Raw genomic sequence first — 27556 nt, forward strand, 5'->3', positions numbered from 1 at the left:
GACCACCAAGATCTTCTACAGCATCACGGGGCAGGGGGCCGACACGCCGCCCGAGGGGGTCTTCACCATCGAGAAGGAGACGGGCTGGATGAAGGTGACCCAGCCGCTGGACAGGGAAGCCATCGACAAGTACCATGTGCGTCGCCGGCCCCAGAGCCGCCTGCCTTCCGGCTGGAAAAGCTCTCCCCCCGGAGGGCGGGGGGGTGGGACCGCGTGGGTCTGACCGTGGCCTCCCTGCCCCACAGCTGTTCTCCCACGCCGTGTCCGAGAACGGCAAGCCTGTGGAGGAACCGATGGAGCTCATAGTGACCGTCACGGACCAGAATGACAACAAGCCCCAGTTCACCCAGGAGGTCTTTCGGGGGTCTGTCCTGGAGGGAGCCACGCCTGGTGAGCAGCGGGGTGGGCCATGTGGTGCCTTCGTGGGGGGGCCGAGCCTGGCTCTGCGCTCAGGCCGGTCACGCTCCGAAGCCGCTGCACGACAGCAGACTTTCCCGGCCATGGAAGTGTTCCCCGAAAGGGGAGCGGGAAGCCGTCTACGCTCGCCCGCCCCCCTTCCCTGCCTGGAAGCCCCCCGGCCCGTTTGCCCGCTGCTGTGGTGGTTCGGGCTGGTTTCTGCGCGTGAACTGCGGGCGAGGCGCGTTGGCTCTGCTCCTCCATGAATCAGCCCCCTTCCCCTAATGCCCCCCCGACCTGGTGCCCCCAAGCGTGCGGCAGCTGCTCCGGCGTCTCCTGGCCAGAGGGGCCAGCAGCTCCCCCGAGGGGTGCCAGGCACCCCTGCTCCTCCCCCTCCCCCAGCAGCCCCCTTGCCGGGTGCCCCAGGGGGGGAACGGAGGAGAGCAGGGGCTACTCAGGGACAGGTGTGCAGCCCCCTGCTCCGCGCAGGCACTTCGGTGATGCAGGTGAACGCCACGGATGCCGACGACGACGTCGAGACCTACAACGGCGTCATCGCCTACTCCATCGTGAGCCAGGTGCCCGCGGAGCCTCAGGCACAGATGTTCGCCATCAACAGGGCCACGGGTGTCATCAGCGTGATCGCCAGCGGCCTGGACCGGGAGGTGGGTGGCCCGGCCGGGCGGAGGGCCTGGGCGGTGGGGGGGGGGTCCTCCCCAGGCGGGAGCCGTGCACTGAGTCCCAGAGCTGCGCGGGGCCCTTGGGCTGCTTTGCGGCTCGCGCGCCAGTGCCCGAACCAGATCGCGAGGGGGCGGAAGGCGTGGGGCAGGGCAGCTCTGCCTGCAGGGTGAAGGGCTGGGCTGCCCCCCCCCGCGCACCCACTGGCCCCCCGGCCTCTTGCAGAGAGTGGGCGAGTACATCCTGACACTGCAGGCGGCCGACCTGGACGGGCTGGGGCTGACCGGCTCCGCCACGGCCGTGATCGAGATCGCGGACGCCAATGACAACGCGCCGGTGTTCCGGGAGCAGACGGTGAGGGGGCCCCGGGCCCTGGGGGTGGGCGGCGGGTGGCCCCTCTGGGCGCAAGTGGGAGGTGTGGCGGAGCGTGTCAGGCTAGCACGGAGCCCCGGACGGCCTGGGCATTCAGCCCCCAGCATTCCTTGCTCCTGGCCTTGCAGCAGGGGATTCTGGGAGAGAAGCCCAAGGCGTGGAGACCTTCCTGCCTGCCTTTCCACGGCCGGAGGTGCTGCGGGCTCAGCTGGGCTGGAGAGGCAGCCCGGGGGCTCCTTCGAGGGCCCCGGCAGGGCTGGGGTGCCCCGACCAACCGGCTCTGGGGGCGCTGCTCGTCACGGGGGGAGCAGGGGGCCGATCCGCCCGGTGGGGCTGGGGGAGCGTTTCTGCCCGCGAGGCTCACGCCCGGCTCGTGCCTCGCTCAGTACTCGGCGGAGGTCCCGGAAAACGAGGTGGGGCTGGAGGTCGTGAGGCTGGCCGTGACCGACCTGGACGAGGCGGGGACCCCGGCCTGGCGGGCCCGGTACTCCCTCCAGCACGGCAACGAAGGGGGCTTCTTCTCCATCTCGACGGACCCCGAGACCAACGAAGGCATCCTGCGGACGGCGAAGGTGTGTGGTGGGGGGCGGGCACACCTGCCTCGGCCGGGGGTCGCTGGGAAAGGGCCCGGCGTTAACAGAGGCCCCGACCATCCCAGGTGGAAAACCGTTCAGCTTGTGCTATTTAAAAGTGCGGTCAAGTCCCCTTTAGAGGCGTGCAGGAATTTTCACCGACGGAGGGAGGTTGCGTGTACAGCTGGCTAGCTTGGGGCAACACGGCCTCGGCGGAGAAGTTCTGTGGCCACAGGGGAAGGCCGCCTCCACTCATTCCCGGGGGTTCGGGCTAGACTTTCCGGTGGCCCCGCAGCCAGGCGGTTCCCCAAGCCGCGCTCTGCATGTGCGCAAAGGTCATGTCGTGCATGCAAGAGCCGCAAAGACGGCCGTGTGCCGACGCCTCGCCTCGCCCCCCCAACGTCAGGGCCCCCAGCAGCCTGCTTCCTCCTGCCTTCCCCCCCCCCCCCCGATCCCCGTGCAGAGCCTGGACTTTGAGGCCCGGGGGCGGTTCGTGCTGCAGGTCGTGGTGGCCAACGAGGCCCCCTTCGCGGTGAAGCTCCCCACTTCCACCGCAACGGTGACGGTCGGCGTGAAGGACGTCAACGAGGCGCCCAGCTTCGTTCCTCGGGTCCGGACGGCAGAGGTCTCCGAGGACGCCCCGATAGGGTGGGAGGTGGCCACCTTCGCCGCTCAGGACCCAGACGAGGCGCAGCCCCAGAAGCTCACGTAAGCGGCTGCGGAGCCTGGTGGCCGGTGGCCGGCGGCCAGTGGCAAGGGGGGGGCGTCCCTGTACTGGCCTGATGGCTTGTTGACGGGCAGACGGAGATGGATGATGGGCCTTGATGGGCCTCTCGGCCCAACGCACGTGCTGCAAGGCCCCCCCTCCCCTCCCCCCCCGGGTTGCCCTCCGTCACTCGGCGCTCGCTCGGCCCTAATGGAAAGCTAAGCGCTCTTAATGGGCCGCTCGGGTTGGCGCTGGAAGTGCGAGCTGCGCGATGGGGGGGGAGGGCAAAGCCGCCTCCTGGGTGGACGGACGCTGCTGACGTGACCCCGGCCCCTCGGGCAGCACCCACTCAGCCAAGCAGGAGGCCGCGAGGGGGTCTGAGGGGGCCCCGAGGGGCAAAGGCCGAGGATCTGACAGGTGAAGGAGGCCGGGAGCCGGCGCAGCGGCGGTCGCCCCCAGAGACTGCCTGGGCGGCAGCGGCGGCTGCAACTCCGGGGACGGACAGTGACCGGAGATGCCGTGCTTCTGAGCTCGGGATCCTTTGGCAGGACGTCCGGTTTTGGCAGCGTTCGGTCTGCCTGGCCTTCCCCAGCCGGTGCCCCCGGAGGTGCTGGGTGGCAGCTCCCATAATGTGGCAGACGGGGGTGGGGGTGGGGCAGAGAAACGTCCGCTGTGCTTTGCTCGGAGGGCAAGGCCCGTCCGCTACATCGAGGGTCCCAAATTGCCCGGCTGGAGAGCAGGGGGCCAGCCACCCCCTTGGCCTGGTGCAATCCTGAAAGAGCTGCAGAGGTTCGTGCGTGCAGAACAGTGGGCGGGGGGGGGGTCCCTGCCGGCTGCCCCTTCTGTCTTTCCCCATTCCTGGCGCCGTGGGACTAACGCCCCCCGCCCCCCAGGTACTCCATGGGCAAGGACCCGGCCGGCTGGCTGGCCATCCACCCTGAGAGCGGCGTCCTCACGGTCCGGAGGCAGCTGGACCGGGAGTCCCCCTTCGTCCGGAACAGCACCTACGAGGCCATGGTGCTGGCAGCCGACGACGGTACGGGTGGCGTGGCTGGGAAAGGGCCCACAGGGGGGGCGGGGGGGCGCGGCACAGGGCGTCAAAGGGGCCTTTGTGGGCCGGGAGCAGCAGCAGCCATCTGAGGGGCGCGTGGTGTCCTGGACTGTCACGGGACCCGCATCCCTGACCCAGCGCTTCCTCGGGGGGGGGGGGCCTCCTCGGTGGCCACACGAGTCGGATCCCGGAGAAGGCGAGGCTGCTGAATGCTCCCACGGCCAAAATTATGGCAGAAGAGCAGTGGGGGGGATGCTGGGCACGGCCCCGGGGCTGCCCCCCATTCTTGGGAGGGGCTGGGTCACATGTTCCGATCGATCACAGCCTCACGCTGGTCCCCCGGGGCTCCTCTCAGGAGGCCGGGGTAGGGGGAAGGGCCCCCACGCTTTTAAGCCGCTCCCACTTCAGGAACCCGCAGACGGCACAAACCCCGGGCTGCATCACGCGCTGCGAAAGCGCCCCTGCGCCTCCTGGGCCGTGCCCACGCTGCAGCCCCTGCTAGGAACAGCTTGCGTGCAGGGGCCCACGTGCTCTGCCGATGGATGGGGCCTGGCGGGGGCACAGCCGGGGCTGGGCGGGGAGGAGCTGCGGAAGGGGCAGGCCCTGCTTTGAGCACGGGGCGGAGGGGCCGCCGCCTGACCTGCCCAGGAATGTGGGTTTGGGGTCGGGGAGGGGGGTCGGCATTGCTGGCTTCCGTTCCCAACCAGGAAGGAAGCTGCTGTTCCAGAGCTTTTCTGATTCTGTGGACATGTGTGTCCTACTTACCTGCAGTGATTTTCCGGCTCCTCAGCCCAAAACGGCTCCCGGAGCTGCTGAGATGGTCCCTCCCCTCAGCCATACACTCGAAAAGGCACAACATGAAAGGAAAGGGACTGGGACGGAGGAGGAAAGCACATCACTCCGGCACTGGCTCTTAGTTCCCGGGTTCTCTGCTAGGAAGGGCACAGCAGGCGGCCATTTCCCTTCGCTGCCCCAGCCGCTCGGCCAGCCAGCGAGCCCCCGCTGCTCTGCTCAGCTGCCGGAGCCCTGCTGCTCTCCTCCCGAACAGGGGCCCCGGCCGCGACCGGCACCGGCACCCTCCTGCTGACCCTGCTGGATGTGAACGACAACGGCCCGGAGCCGGACCGGCAGGAGGTCATCGTCTGCAATCGCGACCCGGTGCCGCAGCTGCTGCACATCCTGGACAGGGACCTGCCCCCCAACGGCTCCCCGTTCCGCGCGGAGCTTGGCAACAACTCGGATGAAAGCTGGGCGGTGGAGATGGACGCCGAAGGTGAGGGGGCGCCCGGAGGGGGCTCCCTGCCCTCACTCCCTGCTCCTCCGGCAGTTCCCCCTCACAGGCCTGCCCGGCCCAGCACAGCACAGCACAGCGTGGGGCAGACCACCCGCCACCACCCACCTGGGGCTTCGGGGCCCGGCACCTGCGCCGGGTGGTGGGCTCTCCCGGCTGGGCTGATGTCCGGCTCGCTTCCGCAGGGGAAACGGCCACCCTGAGGCTGCTGAAGCCCCTGGACCAGGGCACCTATGAGGTCTTCCTCACCCTCTTCGATGCCCAGGGCAAGGGCCGGCTGGCGGTCCTCCAGGCAACGGTCTGCGAGTGCGAGGGGCCGGTGGACAAGTGCCACCACAAGCCGCTGGTGGCCATCGGGGCGCCCGTGATCCTGGCCATCCTGGGGTCCATCTTGGCCTTGCTCTGTGAGTATGCGGGGTGCCCCCCCTTGGGACTCGGGGGCCACGCTCCCCAACGGCCCCCTGACGGCGGCTGCTCCCCCCCCCGCAGTGCTGCTGCTGCTGCTGCTGCTTTTCATGAGGAGGAGGAAGGTGGTGAAGGAGCCGCTGCTGCCCCCCGAGGACGACACGCGCGACAACGTCTTCTACTACGGCGAGGAGGGCGGCGGGGAGGAGGACCAGGTGGGTGCCGCCCCTCGGCCCCGGAGCAGGGCGGGTGGGGGGGCCATGCCGCTCCGGCCCGGTCTGCGTCACCGCGGGTCACCGCGGCAGAATCGGAGCTGGGGCCGCCGCCGAGGGGAAGCGTCCCTGCGTGTGTCCGCCCGAGCGCAAGCCGACCCCCCTCCCGCCCGCCTCCCGCCAGGACTACGACCTGAGCCAGCTGCACCGGGGCCTGGACGCCCGCCCGGAGGTCGTCCTCCGCAACGACGTGGCGCCCACCCTCCTGCCGGCCCCGCAGTACCGCCCGCGCCCCGCGAACCCGGATGAGATTGGCAATTTCATCCACGAGGTGAGGCATGTGAAAAGAAAAGCGCGGGAAGAGGGCGGCACGTTCCTGTCGCGCTTCTCAGCCCTCATAGCTGCCCGATTCGGGAGCAGCTAAAGAGCCGTGAGAAACCTGTCTGGGTCTTTCTCGTTTTATGTAAAATAGTTCCAGGCCTGCTTCAGGCACAAGCCACGCTCGTCACTGGCCAGGAAGGGTTTGGGATTTCGGGGCTGGGGAAGCGTTCCCCTGGCTTGGGCTCGCCGAGGAGCGCAGCCTCGTGGGGGGGGAAACGGGGCCAGGCTGGCCGCCCTGCTCCGCACTCATCCCAGGGCGCAGCCGGCGTGGAGTGGCGTGTCCTCCGGAGGGGGCTGAGCGCTGTCCCTTCCCCCCCGCAGAACCTGAAGGCGGCCGACACGGACCCCACAGCGCCCCCCTACGACTCGCTGCTCGTCTTCGACTACGAGGGCAGCGGCTCCGACGCCGGCTCCATCAGCTCCCTGGGCTCCTCCGGCTCCGAGCAGGACCAGGAGTATGACTACCTGCGTGACTGGGGCAGCCGCTTCCAGAAGCTGGCGGACATGTACGGGGGGGGCGAGGAGGACTGAGCGGGGGGCTAGCCTGGCCCCCGCCGTGGGCCCCTCCGCCGGAGCCCCGGCTGCGCCTCGTCCCCCACCGGCTCCTGCCTGCTCGCGTGCCCCTGGCGGCCCACGCGGCCGCGCCCCCACCAAGACCCTCTTCTGGTGAAGGCCTTCGAGGAGGCGGCCCGTGCCTTCCTCCAAGCGTCGCTTTGTGTGTCCCCGCTCGCGGGGAGCCCCTAAATGTGCCTTTTGGGGACCGGCTGCCCGCCTGCGTGCCATCCCTTGCTGAGGAGCCTGGGCAGGCGGGGCCCGGATCCCGCCAGCTCCGGGGGGGCAGCAGCTGCCAGTTCCCGCTGCTCCGGCCAGCCTGGTGGTGCACCGGTGCTGGGCTGGAGCTGCAGGGAAGAGGTGGGGCAGCCGCAGGAGCCGCCTGTAGGTCGCAGGGGTCCGCCCGGCCTGGGCCCCTTCGCTCAGGCCCACGTGCTCGGCCCCGGGAGAGCAGCTGCCTTCCCAGAACCTCCTTCATGCTGCCTTTTTTCAGTAAGCATTTCCTAAGTGCTCCTAAGTCAGTGGGGGGGGGTTGTACTGTGTATAAATAGGTTGGTAATAAATGGAGAACTGGACAATCGGGGTGTCACATTTTAATAAAGGATTTTCTTTTTTAACTGGAGTGTTCTTCTGTAGGGCAGGGCCCAGGGGGCGTTGCTGGGGGTGGGAGGGGGCTGCAGTGCTCCCCTCGAGTGCCAGAATCCCCCTTGCCAACCGCTTGGCTTTCTGCTGCACCGCCAGCTGCCTAGAGGTGTTGGAGTGCAACGCCCATCACTCCCAGCCATTCTGTGGGGCTGAGGGGGGTGGCACTCCAGTTCCTTGGGGAGGCCGGCCTGGGGTTAACTTGGGCGTGTTTTCACGCAGCTCTGGTAATGGCGCCCGCTTTCTCCCTGCAGCGAGGGCTTCCCTGACCCCCGAGCGGCCCTGCTGTGGGATCCAGCGGTCCTCAGCCCGATTTTGGGGGGGGGGTGCAGGCAAGAGCTGCTGCAGCTTCCTGCCCCCTTTCACCCTTGGCTCAGCCCCCTCCTGCCCCGGGACCCCCTGCTGCGCGCAGAGCGCATTCCAAGGCAGCCGTTTCCCCCGCGGGCTGGGAGGAAGAGTGTGAACCGAGCCCCCCTCGGGCCTCCCCCCCCCGCCCCCTGCTGCGCTCGCTCCAGCCCCTGAGCTCACCCGACCGGTTTTTCCCGCTGTGGCCCCTTCCTCGCCCCCCCCGGGCTTGGGGGCGGAGCCAGAGGGAGGCGGCCTCGCGCAGGTGTGCGGGGGGGTCCCCAAAGGCGGCCGCCTCCGGGGCTCCAGCCAGCCAATGGGGGCAAGGAAAGCGGCTGTTCGGGGGCCTCTGGGCAAGGGGCATCCACCCCCCGCCCCTGCCGCTGACCGGCGCCACCCAGGGGCCGGGGAGGGAGCGGGGGGGGGCGCCGGTCCGCACAGCGCCTCTTGGGCGAGGGGGGCTCGGCCGCGCGCGACCTGGGAAGCCGCCGCTGCAGCGATACCGAGCCCTTCCGGCGGGGGGCGCAGGAGACCCGGAGCCAAACCGGGAAGCAAGCGGGGGGCCTGCCGTGCGCAGGGGGCCCGGGGCCCGGAGAAGGGGCAGCACCGGCAGAAATCTCCCGGCCTCCTGCCCTCGCAGCCCCCTGCCCAGCCAGGCCCCTTCGGGCGGGCGGGCGGGCGGGCGGGCGAGCAGCCTCCGAGGGTGCCCGGAGGTCTGCGCGGGTGCCGGGGGGCGTCCCTTCCGGCACATTTAAACGCCTTGAGAAGGGCGGGCAGAGATGGGTCGTCCGGAGGCCCCAATTCTTTCCCCGGTGAGCAAACCCCAAAGGCGGCACAGACGCGACGCCCGCGGGCGCCACCAGAGCGCGCCCCTCGGCCTCGGCCGCCAGCCCGACCCGGGCAGCCTCTCCAGGTGGCGAGCCGAGCCGGCCGGCGGCCTCGGCCCATGACGGGGCCAGCTCGGCCCGCCTCCCGGGGTGCGAGCCCCGCTGCCCCCGCGGGACCGGGCTCGGAAGAGGCACGCGCCGGACCGCGCCGTCCGGCGGGCGGGATCCATCCCGAGCTGGGCAGCCTGGGGCCTCGGGCCCCGCGCTTCCCTCCCCCGGCCCGTTACGAGGTTTTAATTGCTGCTTGCGCTCTTGCGAGCGATACCCCGCAACGGGGCTCCACAAGCGCCTCCGCCCGCGCCGAGGCCGCTTCGCTGTTTACGTCTGTGGAAAGCGGCTGAAAGGAGCGTGGCTGCGAGGCGTGTTCTTGGTTCGGTGGCTGTTTGCCGTATTTGCCTTTATGCGTCCCTGCGAAGTGACTCATGCGCGGCAGGGCGGCAGGGCCGTTCCGGCGGGGCAGATGACGAGCAGCGCCGCTTCCCGGGCTGCTCCTTCGGCCACGGAGCGCCAGGAGCGCCGCGCTCTCTGCCCAGGGGCGTTTGCACTCCGGGAAAGCCGCCGACCTTCCTCGCCATGATCCTCCGGCATCGCTGGGAGGCGCGGCTGCAGCCGCCGGGCGCCGCAGGCGGGCGGGAGGGACCGAGGCCTCGGGCTGCCCGGACACGTAGCGGCCCACCCGCCGCGGCACCAGGGACGGGAGGCGCTGCCCCTGCCGCCTGGGCCAAACTCGCTTCCCCGGGAAGAAGCGGCGGCGTCTGGAGGCGCAGCGGGGCCGGGCGCTCCTGCCCGGTGGGTCCGCCCCTGCCCCCTCGGCCGCAGCCCCTCCCGCCGGCCGCCGGGCGGGAGGGCGCGGCCCGCCCCTCCCCTCCCCTCCCCTCCCACGCCGGGCGGAGCCTCCCGGGGGAGGCGCCGCTCACCTGCTGCTCCGCCGAGCGCGGCCCGGGGCGCCACAGCTCCCTGCGCGCCCGACGCGACGCGACGCCTCGCCCGCCCGCTCCCATGGCGAAACGGCCCGGACGCCCGTCGGGGCTCTGCCTCCCGCTGCTGCTGCTGCTGCTCCGGGTAAGCGCTGCCGCGGCCCGAACCCGTGCCTCGCGCTCCCCACATGCTCAGAGGCACATTTCTCGCCGCCGCGGCGCTCGGAGGCCCGCGCGGCGCCGTCGGTTTCTTCTCCGGAGCTTTCTTGGGCCCCTGCAGGGAGCGGCCGCCTCGGCCCTCGCCAGGCGCCGCGCCGCCCCGTCCCCGGTTTCCGCGAGCGCCTCTCGCCCCGCTTCCCGCGGGCTCAGCCCTCCCGCGGGGCGGCCCTGCGCGCCCCCCCATCCCTCGCACCGGAGCGAGGAGGAAGTTCCTGCCCGCCCGGGTCGCCTTCGCAGCCGCGGGCCTGCGGGCGCACCTGTCGGGAGCCCCAGAGGCGGGCGCGGCGCGGCGCGGCGCGGCGCTTTGCGGCCCCGCACTCCCCCCCCAAGGGGCCCGCGGGGGCGGCGGGGCGCCTGCTCGAGCAGCTCCGGGGGGGGATTCGCCGCGGGGCTCCCCCTGCGCAAAAGCGGCCCGGCGGGCGGAGGGGGGACGGGACCGGGACGAGCAGCAGCCAGGCCGCCCCCCCGGCCGCCCGCGCCTCATTCTGGCTTTTGCTGCCCGCCAGGCTGGACGGTGGCTGTGCGCAGAGACGGCGCCCGGGTGCCAGCCCGGCTTCGGCTTGGAGACGTACACCTTCGCCGTGCCCAGAGTGGACCTGGAGAGGGGCCGGGTGTTGGGCAACGGTAAGCGGCAGCTGCCCCTGCGGCGTCCCGGGCTGGGGGGATGATGTGTGGGTGGAGATCGCCCCCCTGCCTTGATGCCCAGAACCGGCTTCCCGGGCTGGATTGAGCCTTCTCCGAGCATGCGGAGGGCAGAGCTGAAGGCCCCGCTCTGAAGTGCCCTCCGGCCGCCCCCGAGCAGCGTGTCCTGCGCCCCTGATGGCGTTGCAGCAGCTTCTGCTAGTGAATCGGCTCCCCCTGGGAGAGGCCCCTGTGTAGAAAAAGCTGCTGCAGATCCAAAGTGGGATTCCCGAGTAAGAGAAGAGAGGGGTGGGCGCAGGCGGGCGCGACATTCCTGCTTGGAGCTGCGAGGAGGGGCCACTCCCTGGCTGCTCTGCCTTCTCTGCTGCGGAATGGGTGTACCGCCAGCCTACGAGAGTCAAGGCCGGAGACTGCCCTTCCGCGGAGTGGCGGCTCTTGATGGAAGGGCAGTGCTCGTCGCTGCCAGCCTGACAGCTAGCCTTCGCCGGGCGCCTGCCCGTCGCTTCAGGCACGGCTGGTGACTGGGGAGGGCACGGAGGAGCCGGCCCAACACGCCGAGGGGCCCCCTCGAAGCCGTTCTGCCCCTGAACCCGGGCTGCGGCGCTGGCGTGCCGTCTTCCGGAGAAGCCAGGCAGCTCTCCGATTTGGGCAAATGGGAGTAGGCCGGAATGTTGCCCTCGTATCTTTGCGAGGGCAAGTGATTTGTCTTTTCTTGGAGACAGCAGGAGACCAGTCGTAACTTCTTGTCTTTTGGAGCCAAGTTTATTTGTATTTACTTATATTGCCACCCCCCTAGCATGCCCTCCACAGCTGACATTGTAAAGTTTAACGCAAGATTAGCACGTAACATGGAACGTCAGTTAAGTCATTTCCGGAGGGAGCCAGGAGGAGGAATTCTGGGGGGTGTTTCTTGCTGGCATTTCCTGCAAAAGCCAGGAACAGGTTAACAGAGTCTTCAGGTGTTTCCAGTTTGCCCTGCCCCCACCTCGCCAGGCAAGGTGGAGCGGAGCGGGGCTGGGCGATGCCGACTTCGACCTGACTGCGACTTGTCCCTGCTCGCAGGCGCCTCTGGCTTGGGCGCAGCTGCTCATTCGGGCTTCTCCGCTCGCTTGCTCCCTCTTGGCTGGCTGCCTCCCCAGCAGCCCAACCAGCGGCCTGCCGCTTATCCGTTGTGCCGGCCTGCTGTGTCAATAAGGACCCGTGAATCATTTACCTGCTTTCACCTGGGATCCTTTGGCGCCTGCCTTCTGCTTCCACAGGGAGGGGGCCTGTCCCTTGGCGACTGACCTTGTCCCACAGTCAGGAAGCGGCCCATGAACCGCCCCGCCCAGTGCCACCACGGAGATGCCGGCAGATGGGGGGATGTAGCGAGAGCAGGCGTGGTGGTCTTTGAGTTCAGACTCGGGGCGTCTTGCATGAGTCCTTTACAAATGCTAGGCGCTGAAATTTGTCAGATCTTGTCCTCTGAAAACTCGAAAGCGAAACTGAACACGTCCAAACGGAGGCTGCACTGGCTGTCTCGGGGCAGAAACGCCGGCAGGGGGGTGGGGGCCCTCCTCACAGAGCCATTTTGCAGAGCAAGGAGCATTCATGACTTCCTCCCAGGAAACTTGGCTTCGTGGCCGGCGTGGCCACGAGAGGGGCTGCCAAGCCCTTGTTGCTGTGCTGGAGGAACGAGTGCCTTTAATGACGGTTAATTATCGCAAGGGACCAGCGTCGCCCTCCAGACAAGCAGCGCTTGACTGCTGTGTTTGGAGAGGGCCTGCTGTGCCCCCAGCTGGGGTTCATGTGCCCCAAGTTGGGGTGGCAGGGGGGTGTGCACACCTGAGCCCCCATGCAGACGGGAGGGAAGGGGCAGAGAGGCTGCTGCATTCTGCACCAATGAGTGCCGTGGGCTTGGACAGGAGAGGCCGCGTTCAGATCCTTGGCCAGCTGTGAGGCTTGTGCATAGCCTTGGACCAAGGACGCGCTCCGAGCTCGTGGCTGCGAAGAGAACGCTTTGCAGGGCGCTGGAAGGCAAGCGCAGTGTGCCGCACCGGGCGTCGGGGTGCGGCTGCGGTGGCTTCTTCCTACACGCTGGAAAGATCAACTGGGGTGCAGCTGATGGGTCGGGGAGCAGGACTCTGCCTGCTGGGTCACAAAGCCCTTTGCGTGTAAATGCGGATTTCCAGTCTTTGCTTCCTCCCTGCACACGCAACCCCGTGTGCAGCAAAAGAGCCCGTAATTCCCAGAGGGGAAGCCCAAGAAGCAGGTGATGCCGAGAATTATGGGCAGGGCTGCATTCCCCGCCCCAGAGCCAGATACTGGCAGTGGATGTTCAGAGCTGCAGCTCTTCAGGCAGGGCCGAGGGAGGCCCCTGGAGGGCACTCCGGCCTCCGTGGGCAATACTGGGCGATGTGGACCCGTCCTCCAGAACGGAGCAGCTGCCCCAGTGGTCCCACCGGGCGCGGGGGAGGCCTAAATGCTGGTGCACTTCCGGGCTGGGTTAAAGAGGCCAGGAAGCCGGCTTCAGGGAAAAGAACAAACCTGGCAGCAGCCCCTCTCTAGACCTCTCCGGGGACGACCCTCCCCTGCTGGGTCTGGAAGCTTCGCCTGGGAGTGGGGAAAAGGGCAGGCAGCATCCATGTGCCAGCCTGTGTTTGTACAGCCCACATGCCACACTCGATGCGCGCCTGCTCAGCAGGCCTCCTGAGCTCAATGGGGCTGAAGGTTTTCTCTACCCTGCCCAGCGGATCCGTTCTCTCTATAAGAGCCTCTGAGTTCTCCCATGTAGAGTGAGGTTGCCAGCTTTTTTCTGTTGGGGCTCCTGTGCTTTCCCATTGGTTGTTTCACCATTTTTCTTTCCACAATAGAACCCTTCTGGGGGCAAGGACACGAGGGGCGTCCGGGTCTTGGGGTGGCTGGTGCTAGCAGGTGGCCAGTGTGGTTGAGGCCCCACCGGTGAGGGTGTTCAAGGACAGGCTGGACATGTGCATCTAGGCATGTTATGAGTGGAGCCGGCTGGAGCCGGGGTCAGACTGGATGGCCCGGGAGCCCCTTCTGACTCACTGTGAATTGCACAGATGCCTTTATTAGGCTATCCAGAGGAAAGGCCATTCCTGCTCAGCTTTCTCTCCGTTCCCCTGGATTTCCACCTGTGGTGACTCACGTCCTCCCTGTTCAAGTGTGTGTGAGTGAAAGAGTGAGTAGATGCCCATCATGCTTCCTCGTTACTTGCATATTGCAAAATAAGAGGAACGAGTTGCGAGAGTGAGAGAGAGAGGCGGCTGGGACTCCCACAAGGGTGTCGCTCAGTGGACGCGCCTCGGGCTTCGTCTCCGACCCCGGTCTGGGGTCACTGCTGATGAGCAATGCCCTTGTTGCCGCCCGAGGGGTAGTGCTGGGAGCTGGCCGGGCGCGGGGAAGGCGTCGGCGGGCCTGGTTTGGGTGCCACCGTTGCCGCAAGGACACCTGGCAGCAGGGGGGGAACGCGGAGTGTGCCCCCCTCACTATCAGCTGCATGGGAAAGAGGGAAGCGCTGGGGGGGGTCCTCCTGACGGGGGCTCAGCCCATCTGGATGCTGGCCCCCACCCACGCCTGCAGCCCGGGCAACTGGCCCATTTGTCCTTTACGGGAATGAGTCAGTCCGGGAGTGTGAAAGTGAAACCTGCCGTCCTCTCGCTTGTTTCCGCCATGTCGGGTCCGAGCTGGACTGGGCTCTGCCAAAGGCAGATTCCTGCGGCTTCGATGGGATGAGGTGCTTTCCCAGCGCAAGGGCGCCCCCTGCCCCCTCCACACCCCCCCGCCTCCCGCGGCCGCGTCGCTCCCTGCGTGCAGGTCTGTGATGGGCGCCTGAATCAGCGCTGAGCTGAAACTCCCGTCCGACGAGTTGGAAAGTCACAGTGAAACTGGGTGATGTCACTGCTCAAACACGGAAGCTGCTCCTGGGTGCAGGGGCCGGGCGGGAGGGCTTGGCGACGCTCTCGGCTCGCTCCACTTTTTCCTGCGCATCCGGGTGCTCAAGGGCGGAGCGTCACTGAGGTGGGCCATGACCTCAGGCAAGGCCGGGCGCAGGAGGACGGGGGCGTCTGCCCTATGGCCTGGGACCCTTCCCCGCTTTTCTCCCTCCAGCTCTGGCAAGAGGGGCTTATGGATGTCCCCCTCCGCCTGCCCGGGATTGTGGGACAGCTGCCTCCGGTCAGCCCTGCTGACTCTTGCGTGGTCTGTGAGGCCATCAGTGTGAGCCCCGCGGGGCTTATGGGGAAAGGGGCACCCCAGGCGGATTGCGGGGGGGCCACGAAGGGAGCGGCCTGCGTGGGATGTGGGGTCCTCAGCCAGACACGCCTTCGGGAGTGCTCTGCACTACAGCTGGAGCCCCGTGGCTGGCGCGGGTGATGCAGAGAAGCACCCTGGGGTCATTCGGTGTCACCCGGCCCGGCCCACGAAGGGCCACGCTTCGTGGCCCCCGACACCGGAAGCTTGGTCTTGATCATTTCGCTTTCCGGGATGACGAGTGGCTTGCCATCCCGGAGCGAGAAGCCCCTGAATGTGACTCATCACAGTTGCCCTGTTTAACTCTAGCGACTCACACGCCTCCCGCTCTGATGAGGAAAGACAACCACATGCCGTGGGTGTGTTCACTCACTCGGATTGCTAAATGCTGCAGCTGGGCACTTGCAAGGGAGGGGGCTCGCGGGCAAAACAACGCTTGTTTTCGAAACAGAATCATGACCGTTCAGGTGACGCATTTGATCGTTCTTCTTTTTGTGTGGGGTTTGGTCCCCCTAGAAGTGGCTTTGATTTTGGTGAGCCAGGCTGCCTGGGGTCGGCATTCTGTTCACACGTGGGAGCCGGCTGCCCGTGGGGTCCTGCAAGCAGGATGGGGGTGCTGCAGCACTCTGACCCATATTCCCCAGCGACTGGTACACAGCCTCTGATCCTGGAGGCAGCCATGAGGACTAGTAGCCCTGAAGCACCCTATTCTTCTCCACGAATTGGTCCAGTTCCCATTTAACACATCAGTCGCATCACAGCATCTTGTGCCTCTGAGCATGCAGCTCCCGGTCATTTTGAGAGCCAGTGTGGCTTAGTGGTTCCATGTGTGGGCCTGGGACTCGGGCGACCCGGGTTCCGGCCCCCACTTTGGGCCAGTCAGACCCTCATCCCTACCTGCCCTCCAGGGCCATTGCTGTGGGGATCAGAGGGCAGGAGGAGAATGGTGCAAGCCGCTTTGAGTTCATTGTGAGGAAAAGTGGGATCTAAATCTAGCGAGCCAAGAGCAGTGCTGCAGATGGCCTTCCCTGGATCCTCCCCACACAGGTATCCCTCTGCCGTGGCCCCTGTTACGGGGCCGCCTCCCCAGCCCCAGAGCTGCAGCCGTTCCTCGCAGGGAGCTGCCCCAGCCCCTGCAGCGCCGCAGTCGCCCCTTTGCGGCTGCGTTGGAGGCTTGCCTGGGAAGCCTGGGTGGGGGGGGAGACGGGCCGTGGCTGGCTCGGGGTCTGCCTGTTCCCGCCTGGGCACTGCTGCGCCGGAGTGCGGCCCCTTCCCGAGCAGGCCGGCCGGAAGAACTGGCTCACGGGCTGCCCCTCCCCGGGGCCGGGGGAGGCCTGCGGGGCACCCCAGGCCCAGCAGCCGCCCCTCCAACATGGCGGGCGGGCAGGGCAAGGGACAGAGCCGGCTCGGTGCCCTGCGGCACGGCCTCTCGCGCTGCAGGCAGCTCCCCGGCTGCCCCACGGTCCCCTGCTGGGCTGGAATCCAGACGTCCGGCCAGCCACTGGCCGCTGTGGGCCGGCCTCCACTTCAGAGCCCGTCCTCGTGCTTCGCCAGCCAAGTCCGGACCGGCGGCACGGGCTGAGCCTGGCAGCCGGTGGCCGGGAGGCCCTGGGAACGGGTCCTCGTGGACGAGAGCCACTTGCTGGCCCGGAGGAGCCTGGATTGCAACGTGAGCAGCGTGCGTGCGTGCGTGCGAGCGCACAGTCGAGGCCTTCAGAGCTTCTCGAGGGAAGTGAAAGAGCAGGAGGGCGCGCTCGGCTCCCCGAGGCTGGCCGTGTGCAGCTTTCCCCCAGCCTGCTTCCTTCGGCTCCATTTCCACAGTGTCCCGGCCGCACGCCCACAGCTGCCGGAAGCAGGTGGGCCCTGGGCTGGTCTGGGCATGGGATCGGAGGTTCGTGCCCAACAGCCTGGAATAGGTGTCTCTTCTGGCGCACAGTTTTCTTTCCGTGTGCAAAGCCGCAGACCTGTCTGCCTGTGGCCTGTGCAGCTGGCGCTGGTGCGCAACGGCGCTGCTTTAAGCGTACTCTTCTGGCCACACTGCCACCATCTGGTGCTCTGCAGATGAGCTGAGCGGCAACTCCCACCAACGGGCATGGGGGACCTCTTGGGGGAAGCGTGTAATTGTGGGGGCAGAGGGGCCCCCGAAAGGGGACGGCCTTCGGCTCCCTCCTCCGCATCAGGCGCGGCGTGAGTGGGGCCTGGGGGCTTTTGCCTCCCGTCAGCAAGTCGTCTCTCGCGCATCCAGCTCCAAGCAGCCGCGGGAGAGGAGCCGGCCCTCGGGCTGTGGCCAGTCGGGGTGGTGGTTACGAGCCTGGGCTGGGACTAAGCCCGTCCGGGTTCGAGTCCCCACTCGGCCATGGAGCCTGCGGGGTGACTTTGCCCGCAGCCCAGCCTCCCGGGCGCCCACCTCGGGTTCCTTGCGAGAGGCACGACAGCGGGGAGTGGATGAAACGCAGCAATAACTTTGTGCACGGACGAAGCCTGGGGAGAGCTGAGGCGCTGACCCTCTCCGCGCCCTTTACTGGAAGATCTCGGAGATGCTTCCCCGCTCCCTCTGGATCAGGCCCAAGCCCTGCCTGCTATCAGCAGAAAGGCCTGCGGTGGCCTTGGAGTGGGCGGAGGCGCCGGCTGCTGCCCGGGATAACGGGCCGAGCCGGGGCTGGGCCGCCCCGGTCCAGGTCCTGTTTCAAGCCCAGGAGTCCCCGCCTGTTCGTTCGGCACGCTTGCGTCTCGCGCCGAGTGGGTCAAGCTAGCAAGGTCGGTCGGTCGGTCGCGCTGGGGGCGCCCCCGGGCGCCTGGCTTGGGATTCCACAACACAGAGAAGAAGGTTGCAAGGCAAGAGGCCCGGGCGGCAGGCAAGGTCTGGAAAGTCCGCCCGGCGCGTTTGGACGGGCAGGTGGGCTGAAATGGTGCGGACCCGGCTTTGGCCCCGTGGGGTGGAATGTGGGGCAGGGCAAGGGCTGAAACGGGGCCATGGGAACGCGGCCTCCCTGTTGGCCGACACCACCTGGAGCGCTCCAGTTGTGTCAGCCACAGCCCTGCAGCTGTGCAGGGCTACCAACAGCAGCTGGTGGGGGATGATGGCAGTTGTAGTCCAACACAGCTCGAGTTGGGTCTTCGCAGGGGAAGGGCTGGGGGGCTGGGCAAGGTGCGACTCAGGCCCAAAGGATGAGAAGGGGGCATGTTTCACAGCAGTGTGTGGCGAATGAGGGAGCGCATGGCCGGGGAGTGGAGGGCAGGGACCCCCTGGGACGCGTGGAGCGCCGGCGCCTCCTGGTGGCAGCAGCTCCCACACATCCCGCCCTGCCGGCTCAGCCCCTTCCTCCTGCGTGCCAGCAGCGCCTCGACGTCCCACCTCTTCTCTCTGTCTGCCCAGTGCGCTTTGAGGACTGCACGGAGAGGACCCGGGTTGCCTACACAGTCAGCGACACCCGCTTCCAGGTGCGCCCCGACGGCGTGGTCGTGGTCAAGCGGCCCTTGCAGCTGCGTGACCAGAAACGGAGCTTCTTCATCCATGCCTGGGATGCGGCTGGCAGGAAGCACTCCACCAGGGTGACGCTGCAGCATCGCGGCCGTGAGCGCCGTCGCCGGCACCACCACCATGCGGTACGGGGCCTCCGGTTTGCGCACCCGCGTCTCTGCCTCCCTCGGCACCCTTTCCTTTGCCGGGGGGCTCCGCTCCCCGCCTTGCTGGGTGTGCGGGCACCCCTCAGGAAACACCCAGGCCTGCTCTGGCGTTGCTGAGCCAGGGGCCCTGCCTTTCTCCACAGGAGTTCAGTGGCATCGCTCACACCCAGGTGCTGACCTTCCCGAAATCTGGCCCAGGCCTGAGAAGACAGAAGAGGGACTGGGTCATCCCCCCAATCACCTGCTCCGAGAACGAGAAGGGCCCCTTCCCCAAGGCGCTCGTGCAGGTAAGGGCTCCGCAGTGGGGTGGCTGCTCCGGGGGCCGACACGGGCCCAGGACGGCCCAAGAGGCGGGGACACCGGCTTGGACTGTCGCGGTGCCTAGCGGTGCCCCACCACGGACTCGGGGCGATGCCACGCTCCCCGGTCCAGGTGGAAGTGGGACCGCGAGGGCCTCACGTGTCCCCAGCAGCCCTTCTGCTCCGAGGGTCCGCTCCCGGCCGCCACCTGGCTGACTCTCTCAACCCACTTTCTGCACCAGATCAGATCCAGCAAGGCAAAAGAGATTACGGTCTTCTACAGCATCACCGGGCAAGGAGCGGACAGCCCTCCGGTCGGCGTCTTCATCATCGAGAGGGAGACGGGGTGGCTGAAGGTGACCCGTCCCCTGGACCGGGAAGCCATCGACAGATACATGGTGAGTCCGCCCGTGCCACCGCAGGCCTTCCGCCGAGCATCACGGGGCCGCGGTGCCTGCCGGGAAACGGCTTGGCCGCGTTGGGCTTCTTGTGCGGATCCCCGGTCGCTGGTGCTGCCACCTGGCACGGGTCCCACACCGCCAAAATTCATAGTGGTTTTGCCTCAGAACAAGGCATGCGGGGTGTGTGCCCCTCGCTTTGCAGCAGAATTCCCACAATCCAGCTGTTTCCACAGGGAACGGGGTTTCATGGGGCCTGCCATGTCGGTGGGAGCCCAATTCGCTGGGAAACCAAGCGTCCCTGTCTGCTTCCCTGGCTGGGAGCCTTTGCTGCGGCCACCGTGACCGGCAGGGGAGGGGAGGGGTTCGCCTGCCGGGGGCTCCAGAGAGCAGGCGTGGTCCCCCGTCTCCCCCAAGTGGCCACCCGGATCTGGAGCGAGGAAGGCTCTGCGGCACCTGTGGGCGCCCGCCGGAGCCTTCCCTGGGCCCAGAGCCACCAACACGGCTCTTCAGTGGCCTCTGACTGCCTCCGCCCTCCAGCTGAATTCCCACGCGGTGTCTGCCAACGGGCAGCCCGTGGAGGACCCCATGGAGATCATCATCAAGGTGAGCGACCAGAACGACAACCGGCCCCAGTTCACCCAGAGCATCTTCCGAGGAGAGGTGCCGGAAGGAGCCAAGCCAGGTAGGAATCTGCCCTCGGGTGCACAACTGCGCCCAGAGGCGAACGGCGCGCTTGCCGCTGCTCAGCGCAGAGGTCGTCCTGCTGAAGCGTCTGGCGCACTTCGCGTCCATGGGCAGGGCCCCGGGCAGGGAAGGGCGCGTGGTCGCGGGCCACGCGGTTGTGGCAAATGCCCGGGCCCCCACCGAGCCCACCCGGCCCTGCGTGCTCCGTGGAGACCCACAGCACCCTGCACAGGGGCCGCGATGCCTGCTGTGACTTGGAGGCTGCGGGACCCTCTGCGGCGGCCAGGGAAGGAGGGGCGCTCTCGGCCCTCCTGCCGCTTCCACCTCGTCCGAACGCCCTCCGCCTGCCCGCCTGCCCAGGTACCGCCGTGATGCAAGTGACGGCAACTGATGCCGACGACGACATCGACACCTACAACGGGGTCATCACCTACTCCATCCTCAGCCAGGAGCCCCCACTGCCCTCCGGACAGATGTTCACCATCAACAACAGCACGGGCTTGATCAGCGTGATCACGACGGGCCTCGACCGGGAGGTGAATGCTGGGCCGGGTGGGGTGGGGTGGGGTGGGGGGCACGGGGCCTCGCTGGTGCCCCGAGAGCGCGCTCCGCACTTCGCCAGACTGTGCCCCCTCTTCTCCGCTCGCCTTTGCCGCAAGTGTGGCTTTGCCGCCCGTCCCAGAGGTCCCGCTCACGCGTGGGGGGGCCACACACCCCCTGCAGCCCTTTCCCCACCTCTGCCTCAAACGGTGCTGCCGGTTCTGCTTCCAGAAATATCCCCAGTACACGCTGGTCCTCCAGGCCACAGACATGCTGGGCGAAGGCTTCTCCACCACCGGGACCGCAGTGATCTCCGTCACCGACACCAACGACAACCCGCCCATCTTCGACCCCGCCACGGTAAGGCCGGGGCGCCTCCCGCCCTCTCCTGGGGCGCACGGACCCCACCTTGTGCCCCGCCAAGCCCCTCCCGCCACACACGCAACGCCACAACCTCCGCCACCGCCCAAAGCGGCCTGGCCCAGGGAGCAAGCCGGCCCTGGGGGTCCCCGGTCCGGACGAGGACGGTCGCCGCACGCCTCCCGTGACGCTGCTCCGGGCTCCCCTCCCAGCAGAGCCTCCCGCAGGATGCGGCCAAGCCCTGTCCCTTTGTCCCACAGTACAACGAGACTGTGCCAGAGAACCGGGTCGGCGTCGTGGTTGCCAGGCTGCGGGTAAAAGATGCCGATCAGGAAAACACCGCGGCATGGAAGGCCAAGTACACCATTGGGCGAGGCAATGACGGGGGCAACTTTGCTGTCACCACCGATCCACAAAGCAACGATGGCATTTTGACCACTGTGAAGGTGAGCGAAGGACCCCTCTCCCCGCATCCTTTGTGGGTGGGGCCTCCTGCGTCGCATCGGCCGCCCTTCCCTGTGCGGCTGCGCCTTTCTGGGCTCTGGAGTGGCTGGTTCCGGCCATGCTGCTCCACCGGGTTTTAGCTGCCAAAGCGGTGCCCGGGCCCCCCAGGCCGCCGGGAGCTCATCCACTTTGCGAAGCTGCAGCGCTTGCTTGCATCTGTGGCTTATTGCAAATGCCCCGGCGGCTGGCTGAGTGCGGGGGGGGCAGAAAAGCACCCGGTGGGTAATCAGGTCCCGGCGCTTCCACTCGTGTGGTGCTGGCACCCGGGCCAGAGCTGCGGGCCCCGCTGCCCTGGCCCATCGCTCCTTCTGGCGCCTCCCCCAGGGCCTGGACTACGAGGCGCAGAACCGGTTCGTCCTCCAAGTGACCGTGCAGAACGACGCTCCCTTCGCGGTGAACCTTCCCATATCCACGGCCACGGTCATCGTCAACGTGGGCGACGTCAACGAAGCCCCCACCTTCATCCCAGTCCAGAAGAGCATAACGGTGCTGGAGGACTTGGCCGTCGGGCAGCGGGTGGCCACGTTCACCGCCCAGGACCCGGACAAGAGCCTGCAGCAGACCATCCGGTACGGGGGCCCCTCGCCCTGCCAGGGCTGCCTTCCCTTTCCCCTGTAAGGGGCCCGCCAGGGGATGGAGAGGAGCCGGCCGAGCCCGGCTGCGGGTCACCCTGGATTTCTTAAAAGTCGAGCAGCGAGATGTGACTGTGCTAAGAAGAAGAAGAGGAGCCGAAGCTGCTCCGGCTCTCGCGGCTGAAATGTGCCTGGCAACGAACCCCCCTGTTCCCCCTGCAGGTATTTCATTGGCAGGGACCCGGCAGGCTGGCTGATCGTCAACCCCAACACTGGCCTGGTCGAGACGAGGGCCCCCCTGGACAGGGAGTCGGACTGGGTGACCAACAGCACCTACACGGCCCTCATCCTGGCCAGCGACAACGGTAGGTGTGCGGGGCCGGCGGCTTCCTCGCACCCCACTGCGTGTCCCACATGCGGCATGCGCAGGCCCCTGCGGGGTCAGGGCGGTCCTCTATCCAGCATTTCTGGGGGCCAAGAAGCGCCCCCGGGTCCTGCGCACATTCTCCCGGGCTCGCTTCTCTCTGCTGAACTTGCCTTGTCAAGTTCAAAACGAGAAAGGTCGTGTGTGGCGAGAGATGGAGCTTTCCAAAGTTCGATCAGCTGAGCAGTCCATGTCACTGAGGCGTTACTGTTTCTTAAATTTCTGGAGGAGAACCTCTTCCCGGGCAGACCTGGAGGGCACTGGGGCTCAGCTGGCAAAATAGGGGGCCAGGGCAGAGAAGGCCCTGCTGTAGAGCAGGGAAGAGGCAGCCGAGGAGCCCACGGGGTACCCGCAAATCAGGCGGCCTGGAAAAAGGTTGCGTTGCTCCGGGCAGGACGTGCTTCTGAGGGGCCCATCCAGGAGCTCCGTGTGAGTCATGGCTGCCTTTTCCATCCAGGCTCCCCGCCAGAAACGGGCACGGGAACGCTCCTCATACACCTCGAGGACGTGAACGACAACGGGCCGGAGCCGACCCCGCGATCCTTCGACATCTGTGCCCGGAGCCCCCAGCCCCAAGTGCTGCGCATCGTGGACAAGGACCTCCCCCCGAACACTGGCCCCTTCTCTGCCCAGCTGGAGCTGGGCTCCAGCGCCAACTGGACCGTCGCGGTGAACGAGGGTAAGCGCGTCGTGCCGAGGAGAGGGGGGCTCGGGGGGAGCTGCTCCAGGCGGTGGGGGGCTGCGCCTGCCCGTGCCCCTGCGTGTCCGCGGTGCAGGCTGGCCGTCCCGGGGAAGTCCGCTCTGCCACACGCCGTCTCCCCCCCGGCAGCAGCCCAGCGGGCCGGCCACGCATGGGGATGAGGCCAGCGGTCGACGTGACGACGGGCGGGCGCTCGTGACACCGTGCCCGGCCTCCGTCAGGCGGCGTCTCGCTCCCGGCGCTCCCCTGTGAAATCGGCCGTGGAGTTCGGTCTGCTGCGCCCAGGCACCGTCGGATGCCATCCGAGGACCGGCAGCGCCCGTGACACACGGCAGCAGGTCGCGCGCCTGAGTCGCCTGCCCCACTCCTTCCCGCTTGAGCGGAAACGCTCCCATAGGCACTCAGTATGGAAAGCGGGATCCCAGCGACGGAGCGTCTTCCAAGTGTGTGCCTCTCGAGAGCGACGGCGGAGCCGAGCGGAGCCTGGTCCCTTTTCCTCTGGCAAAGTGGGGACCGCCCGGGGGGGACCAGCCCGGGCCCCCCGCGGCTGATGTCTTTCCTGCCGCCCTCCCCAGGAGACAGGCTGACCCTGAAGCTGACCAAGCAGCTGGAGCCCGGAGACTACAGCATCGCCCTCAAGCTGACCGACGGGCCGGGGCAGGCCCAGGTGACCACGGTGCAAGCCCGCGTGTGCGACTGCGAGGGGGAGGCCAAGGACTGCGAGCGGCGGGCCTACGTGGCGGGCGGCCTGGGCGTCCCGGCAATTCTGGGGATCCTCGGAGGCATCCTGCTCTTTCTGAGTGAGTAGAGGCACTCTCGCAAGCAGGCCTCCTGGGCTGTGTTTTCTTGGGGGGAGCCGGGGCATAGCTCAGTCAGAAAGTGGGCAGACAGATCTCCTTGCACCCCCAAGGACAAAGGCTGTGAAGGAGGCACGTGCTCTGGGAGCGTGTATTCAAACTGACAAGCCACATTCTGGATCCCAAAAAGCTGAATTCTGCGACCTGAACAAATTACGCGGACTTGTCTCTGCCGCTCGTCCTGGGAAGGGCATCAGCCTGTGTGAGGCACGGAAGTCCCTCTGTGGGCGGAGATCCTCTCAGGCTCCCTTTTCTTCCCCGTGTCTTAGCTTTCTCCAGATGCTGCTGCCTCCCCTCTTTCATCTTCCCAGCCACATCGTCATTCCTAACGAGGGCAATTAACACAGTGTTTTTAAAAGCAGTAATGACTGGCAACTGAAACTCTGGGGGCACCAAATTCTGGGCATGGAATATGCAAAGGGAAGTTGCTGAGCGTGGTGAAAGGGTGAAGGGAGCAGCCAGGCTGAGTTTGGAACGCGGCAGAGCTGTCTAGTGGGGGGGGTGCTTGTGGGTGTTGTGAGGGGCCCGAGGGGCACTTTGTGGCCTGGCAGATTGAAATCTCAATCACAGTTTATGCTCCTGCAAGGACACCCCCTCCTGGCTTCTCTCTGCAACCGTGAGAGCTGGAGGCTTGTGTCCCGCTGCAAGTGGAGCCGCTCAGTCTCTGCACTGGCCACAGGCCGGCGTGCAGCTAAAACAACCACGTCCATTACAAAAGAAGGCACATCAGCCGATGGGAGGGAAGGAGAGAGCAGATGTGTACTGCTCTGGGGGAGGCACTGCTGGGGGAGAGGCAGCCCCGGCCTGCTTTCACTGTGCTGCCGGCAGGCAGCTGAGATCCCCTCCGCTCCTGGCTTTGGGCTCTGGGACCGTGCGGAGGCCCCCGCGGCTCAGGGCCCCTCTGGTCTTCCCGCTGCTAGTCCTGCTGCTGCTGCTGCTGCTGTTTGTGCGGAGGAAGACGGTGGTGAAGGAGCCTTTGCTGGCCCCGGAGGACGACACGCGCGACAACGTCTACTATTACGACGAAGAAGGCGGTGGGGAGGAGGACCAGGTGGGTCTCTGGGCCGTGGCGAGTCGGCCACCGTCCTGAAGCCTTCTCCCGCTGGCTGGCTGGCTGGCTGGCTGGCTGGCTGGCTGGGGATGCTTGGAGATGGGTTCAGCCCTCGGGGCGGGGGGGGGCAGTCCAGGAAGGCTGAATGCCGCTTCGTTTTATTGTGGAAGCTCAGCTTGTGCCATCCTGGGCCTTCCAATACAATTTCAGAAGCAGCCAATACTTGCCTTGCTTTTGCTATCGAGGCAGCGAACGACAAATCTAATAACCGACATGTGCAAACAGTGACTGGCACGGGAGGCGTCTTGCCAGCGCCCCTTGATTTTGCCTGGCTGACCGCTCTGGCAGAAGCGGGTTGAGGGCTGCCCCCCCACACCCCTGGGTCTGTCTCCTGAGCCCCTGTCCCTGTCCCAGGACTACGACCTGAGCCAGCTGCACCGCGGCCTGGATTCCCGCCCTGAGGTCACTCGCAACGACGTCGCCCCGACGCTCATGCCGGCCCCGCAGTACCGCCCGCGGCCTGCCAACCCCGACGAAATAGGCAACTTCATTGACGAGGTGAGCGGCGCGTGGGGCCCAGCGAGCCAGGCAGGCAGGCGAGCGAGCTTCAGGGGGCTTCCTGAGGCCCTGCGGCTGGCCCAAGCCTCTGGCTCTAGCGGTGGGCTGGGCGGGAGCAGGCCAGGCCGGGCCCCTTGGCTTTCCCAGGCCGGCGGCAGCCCGGCTCTGCGGCACCGGCCGTCCTCGCTTCGCCTGTGCGAGCCGCTGTGGGGTTGGGCAGGTGGACCTGACGCCGGGATCCCTCCCCGCAGAACCTGAAGGCGGCCGACACGGACCCCACGGCGCCCCCCTACGACTCGCTGCTCGTCTTCGACTATGAGGGCAACGGCTCCGAGGCCACGTCGCTGAGCTCGCTCAACTCCTCCAACGGCGACCGAGACCAGGACTACGACTACCTGAACGACTGGGGCAGCCGCTTCAAGAAGCTGGCGGACATGTACGGGGGGGGCGAGGAGGAGGACTAGCGTGAACTGACCTGGGGCAGCTGTGTGTGCGAGCGAGAGAGCGAGCGAGTGTGCGTGCGTGCGTGCTAGAGAGGCGGGGAAGCAGTGCGCGATGGCCAGCGCTGCCTCTCTGTGTATCCGTGGCCAGAGCACGGCAGGAAAGGGGACCCTCGTGCTGTGGGACCCTCTTGAGCTGGATCCAGACACCCCCCCTCGCACGCCGATGGCGGTCTCTGTGGGGCAGCTGCATCTTTTTGAGGCCTCTGCCGTTGCAACTTAGACTGGAACCCCCAAATGGAAAGGGGGTCCTCACACACGGCTGGCGGCCTTTACCAGGCTGTGCGCCCTGAATTGCGCCCGCCAGGCTGGCAAGGGCTCCTGCTCTGGGTCTTCCGGCCGTTTCTGACTATACCAAAGTACCAAGGGCCCGTGCGGCGATTTACCTGAGCATCATACCAAAAACGCTGCCGTCGGCTCCCCCGGGGGTGGGCGTGTCCTCTGCCCGCCGTCTCTTGGCCGCATCTCCTCCCTTTCCACATCTCGCCCTTCACTGACCTATGGCTCCCCCACTCGCAGAGTATTTGACAGGACGTTGCGCAAATATCTTGCTCGCAAGCCAAGGAAGTGGGTGCAGGGAAAGCACGGCATTAGTGAGCGCTGGCACCGGGTGGGACCCAGGCGTGGCATGCGGTGCCCCGGCCCGCAAGTCCCGCCGAAGGCACCTCGCCACGAGGCCCGAGCGGGGCAGCCCGCCTGCTCACCCTCCAAGTAACGCCGCACTTTGGCTGCTTCTCGCACTGATTCCACAGCTCCGACCAAAGACGATACTCAGGGCTGCGCGTGGGGGGCCGATCCCGCCCAGGCTCAGCCCAAACGGGAAATCTGGGCTTGCCCGGGAGGGGATGCGAGGGGAGGACTGCCTGGCCTCTGGCAACAGTGGCCAGCCAGATCGGGGGGCACTTTCAGGCCTGCCCCCCAAAGCTCCTCCGGAATGAGAAAGGCTCAAAAGGATTCCTGGATCCCCGGGTCCCAAGTGCTTCTCCCCACTGCTCTGGCGCCAAACGCCCGCCCCCTCTGCGTCCACACACGGGCTGTTCTGCGCCCCCGAAATACTGCAGGGGTGCGTGGCCACCCCCTCCTGCCCAAAGGGTTTCTAGTCCGTTTCGGCTCTTCTCGCCAGATAGGACACCTTACTGTGCTTTGCCAAATCTTTCCTTAACCGTTTCCTGCACGTCCATGTACGGTTCACGTTCCTGCTGATCGAGTGAGTGAGTGCCGTATAAAAATGCAATTGACTACATTTGTCCAGGCCATGATTGACGTGCCGATTTCCCCCGATGATTGTATAAATACTGTCCAACCGAGGGTATTTTAAAGTGGGTTTTCTGTATTTTTGGATCTGTATATTTAGGTTTTTTAAATATATATATAAAGAATCTAGAGGAACCGAAAAGCCATTATTGCAGATCATTTTGTAATACACTTGTAATAAAAACCTTTTTCGTAAAAAAAAGAGCTGTGCTTCCGTTTGTGGCTGGCTCTCCCTCCGCACGCCCCGGCCTCCCTTTGCCAGCGCGCGCCTCTCACGGCCCCGTCTCGGGGACGCGCCGGCGGGCGAGGAAGCGGCGCACCCGCGGGAGACGCTCCGCAAAAGGGGCTGAGCCGCTGCGTGGGCCCTGCGGGGCCGTCGCAGGACGGCGGCCAGAAAGCGCGCAGGAGGCGCTCGGGCGCTGCGCGGCATCCTCCGGGCGCCTGCGCGGGCAGGCGCGGCGTCGACCCAGCCGCCCTCCCCGCCATGGCGACGGCGCCTCCGACCTTCCTGAGAGGGCCGCTCGCGCACCGCCTCGCCGGACCTTCCCAAGATGGCGGCGCGGCGCGGCGGCCCCGCCTCTTCCGCCCCGCCCCTCCCAAGATGGCGGCGCCGAGGCTGCCCCGGCGTGTGGAGGCAGCGGTCGGCGCGGCCATGGCCGGGGGCGAGGCGGCGCTGAGGCGGGCGGTGGAGGGCCTGGAAGTGCTG

The 27556-nt window shown here is 67.0% G+C and overlaps 1 protein-coding gene across 1 annotated transcript; it reads left to right on the forward strand.

Annotated features, from left to right (window-relative positions):
- Nucleotides 1-27031, forward strand: LOC123022404 (cadherin-1-like). Its single transcript, XM_044428103.1, has 28 exons — nt 1-136; nt 246-390; nt 886-1061; nt 1300-1428; nt 1833-2018; nt 2482-2726; nt 3618-3760; nt 4824-5048; nt 5252-5470; nt 5556-5686; nt 5868-6014; nt 6386-6594; nt 8907-9552; nt 10133-10250; nt 17896-18125; nt 18290-18433; nt 18688-18843; nt 19384-19528; nt 19891-20066; nt 20302-20430; nt 20691-20876; nt 21259-21503; nt 21729-21871; nt 22388-22609; nt 23206-23430; nt 24408-24538; nt 24953-25096; nt 25348-27031. The coding sequence occupies exons 1-28, from the start codon at nt 89-91 to the stop codon at nt 25558-25560; spliced, it is 5256 nt and encodes a 1751-aa protein (XP_044284038.1). The 5' UTR covers nt 1-88; the 3' UTR covers nt 25561-27031.
- The last annotated feature ends 525 nt before the right edge of the window (nt 27032-27556 follow it).

Source organism: Varanus komodoensis, unplaced genomic scaffold, assembly GCF_004798865.1.
Source record: "Varanus komodoensis strain SLA01 unplaced genomic scaffold, ASM479886v1 scaffold19, whole genome shotgun sequence".
Lineage (NCBI taxonomy): Eukaryota > Metazoa > Chordata > Lepidosauria > Squamata > Varanidae > Varanus > Varanus komodoensis.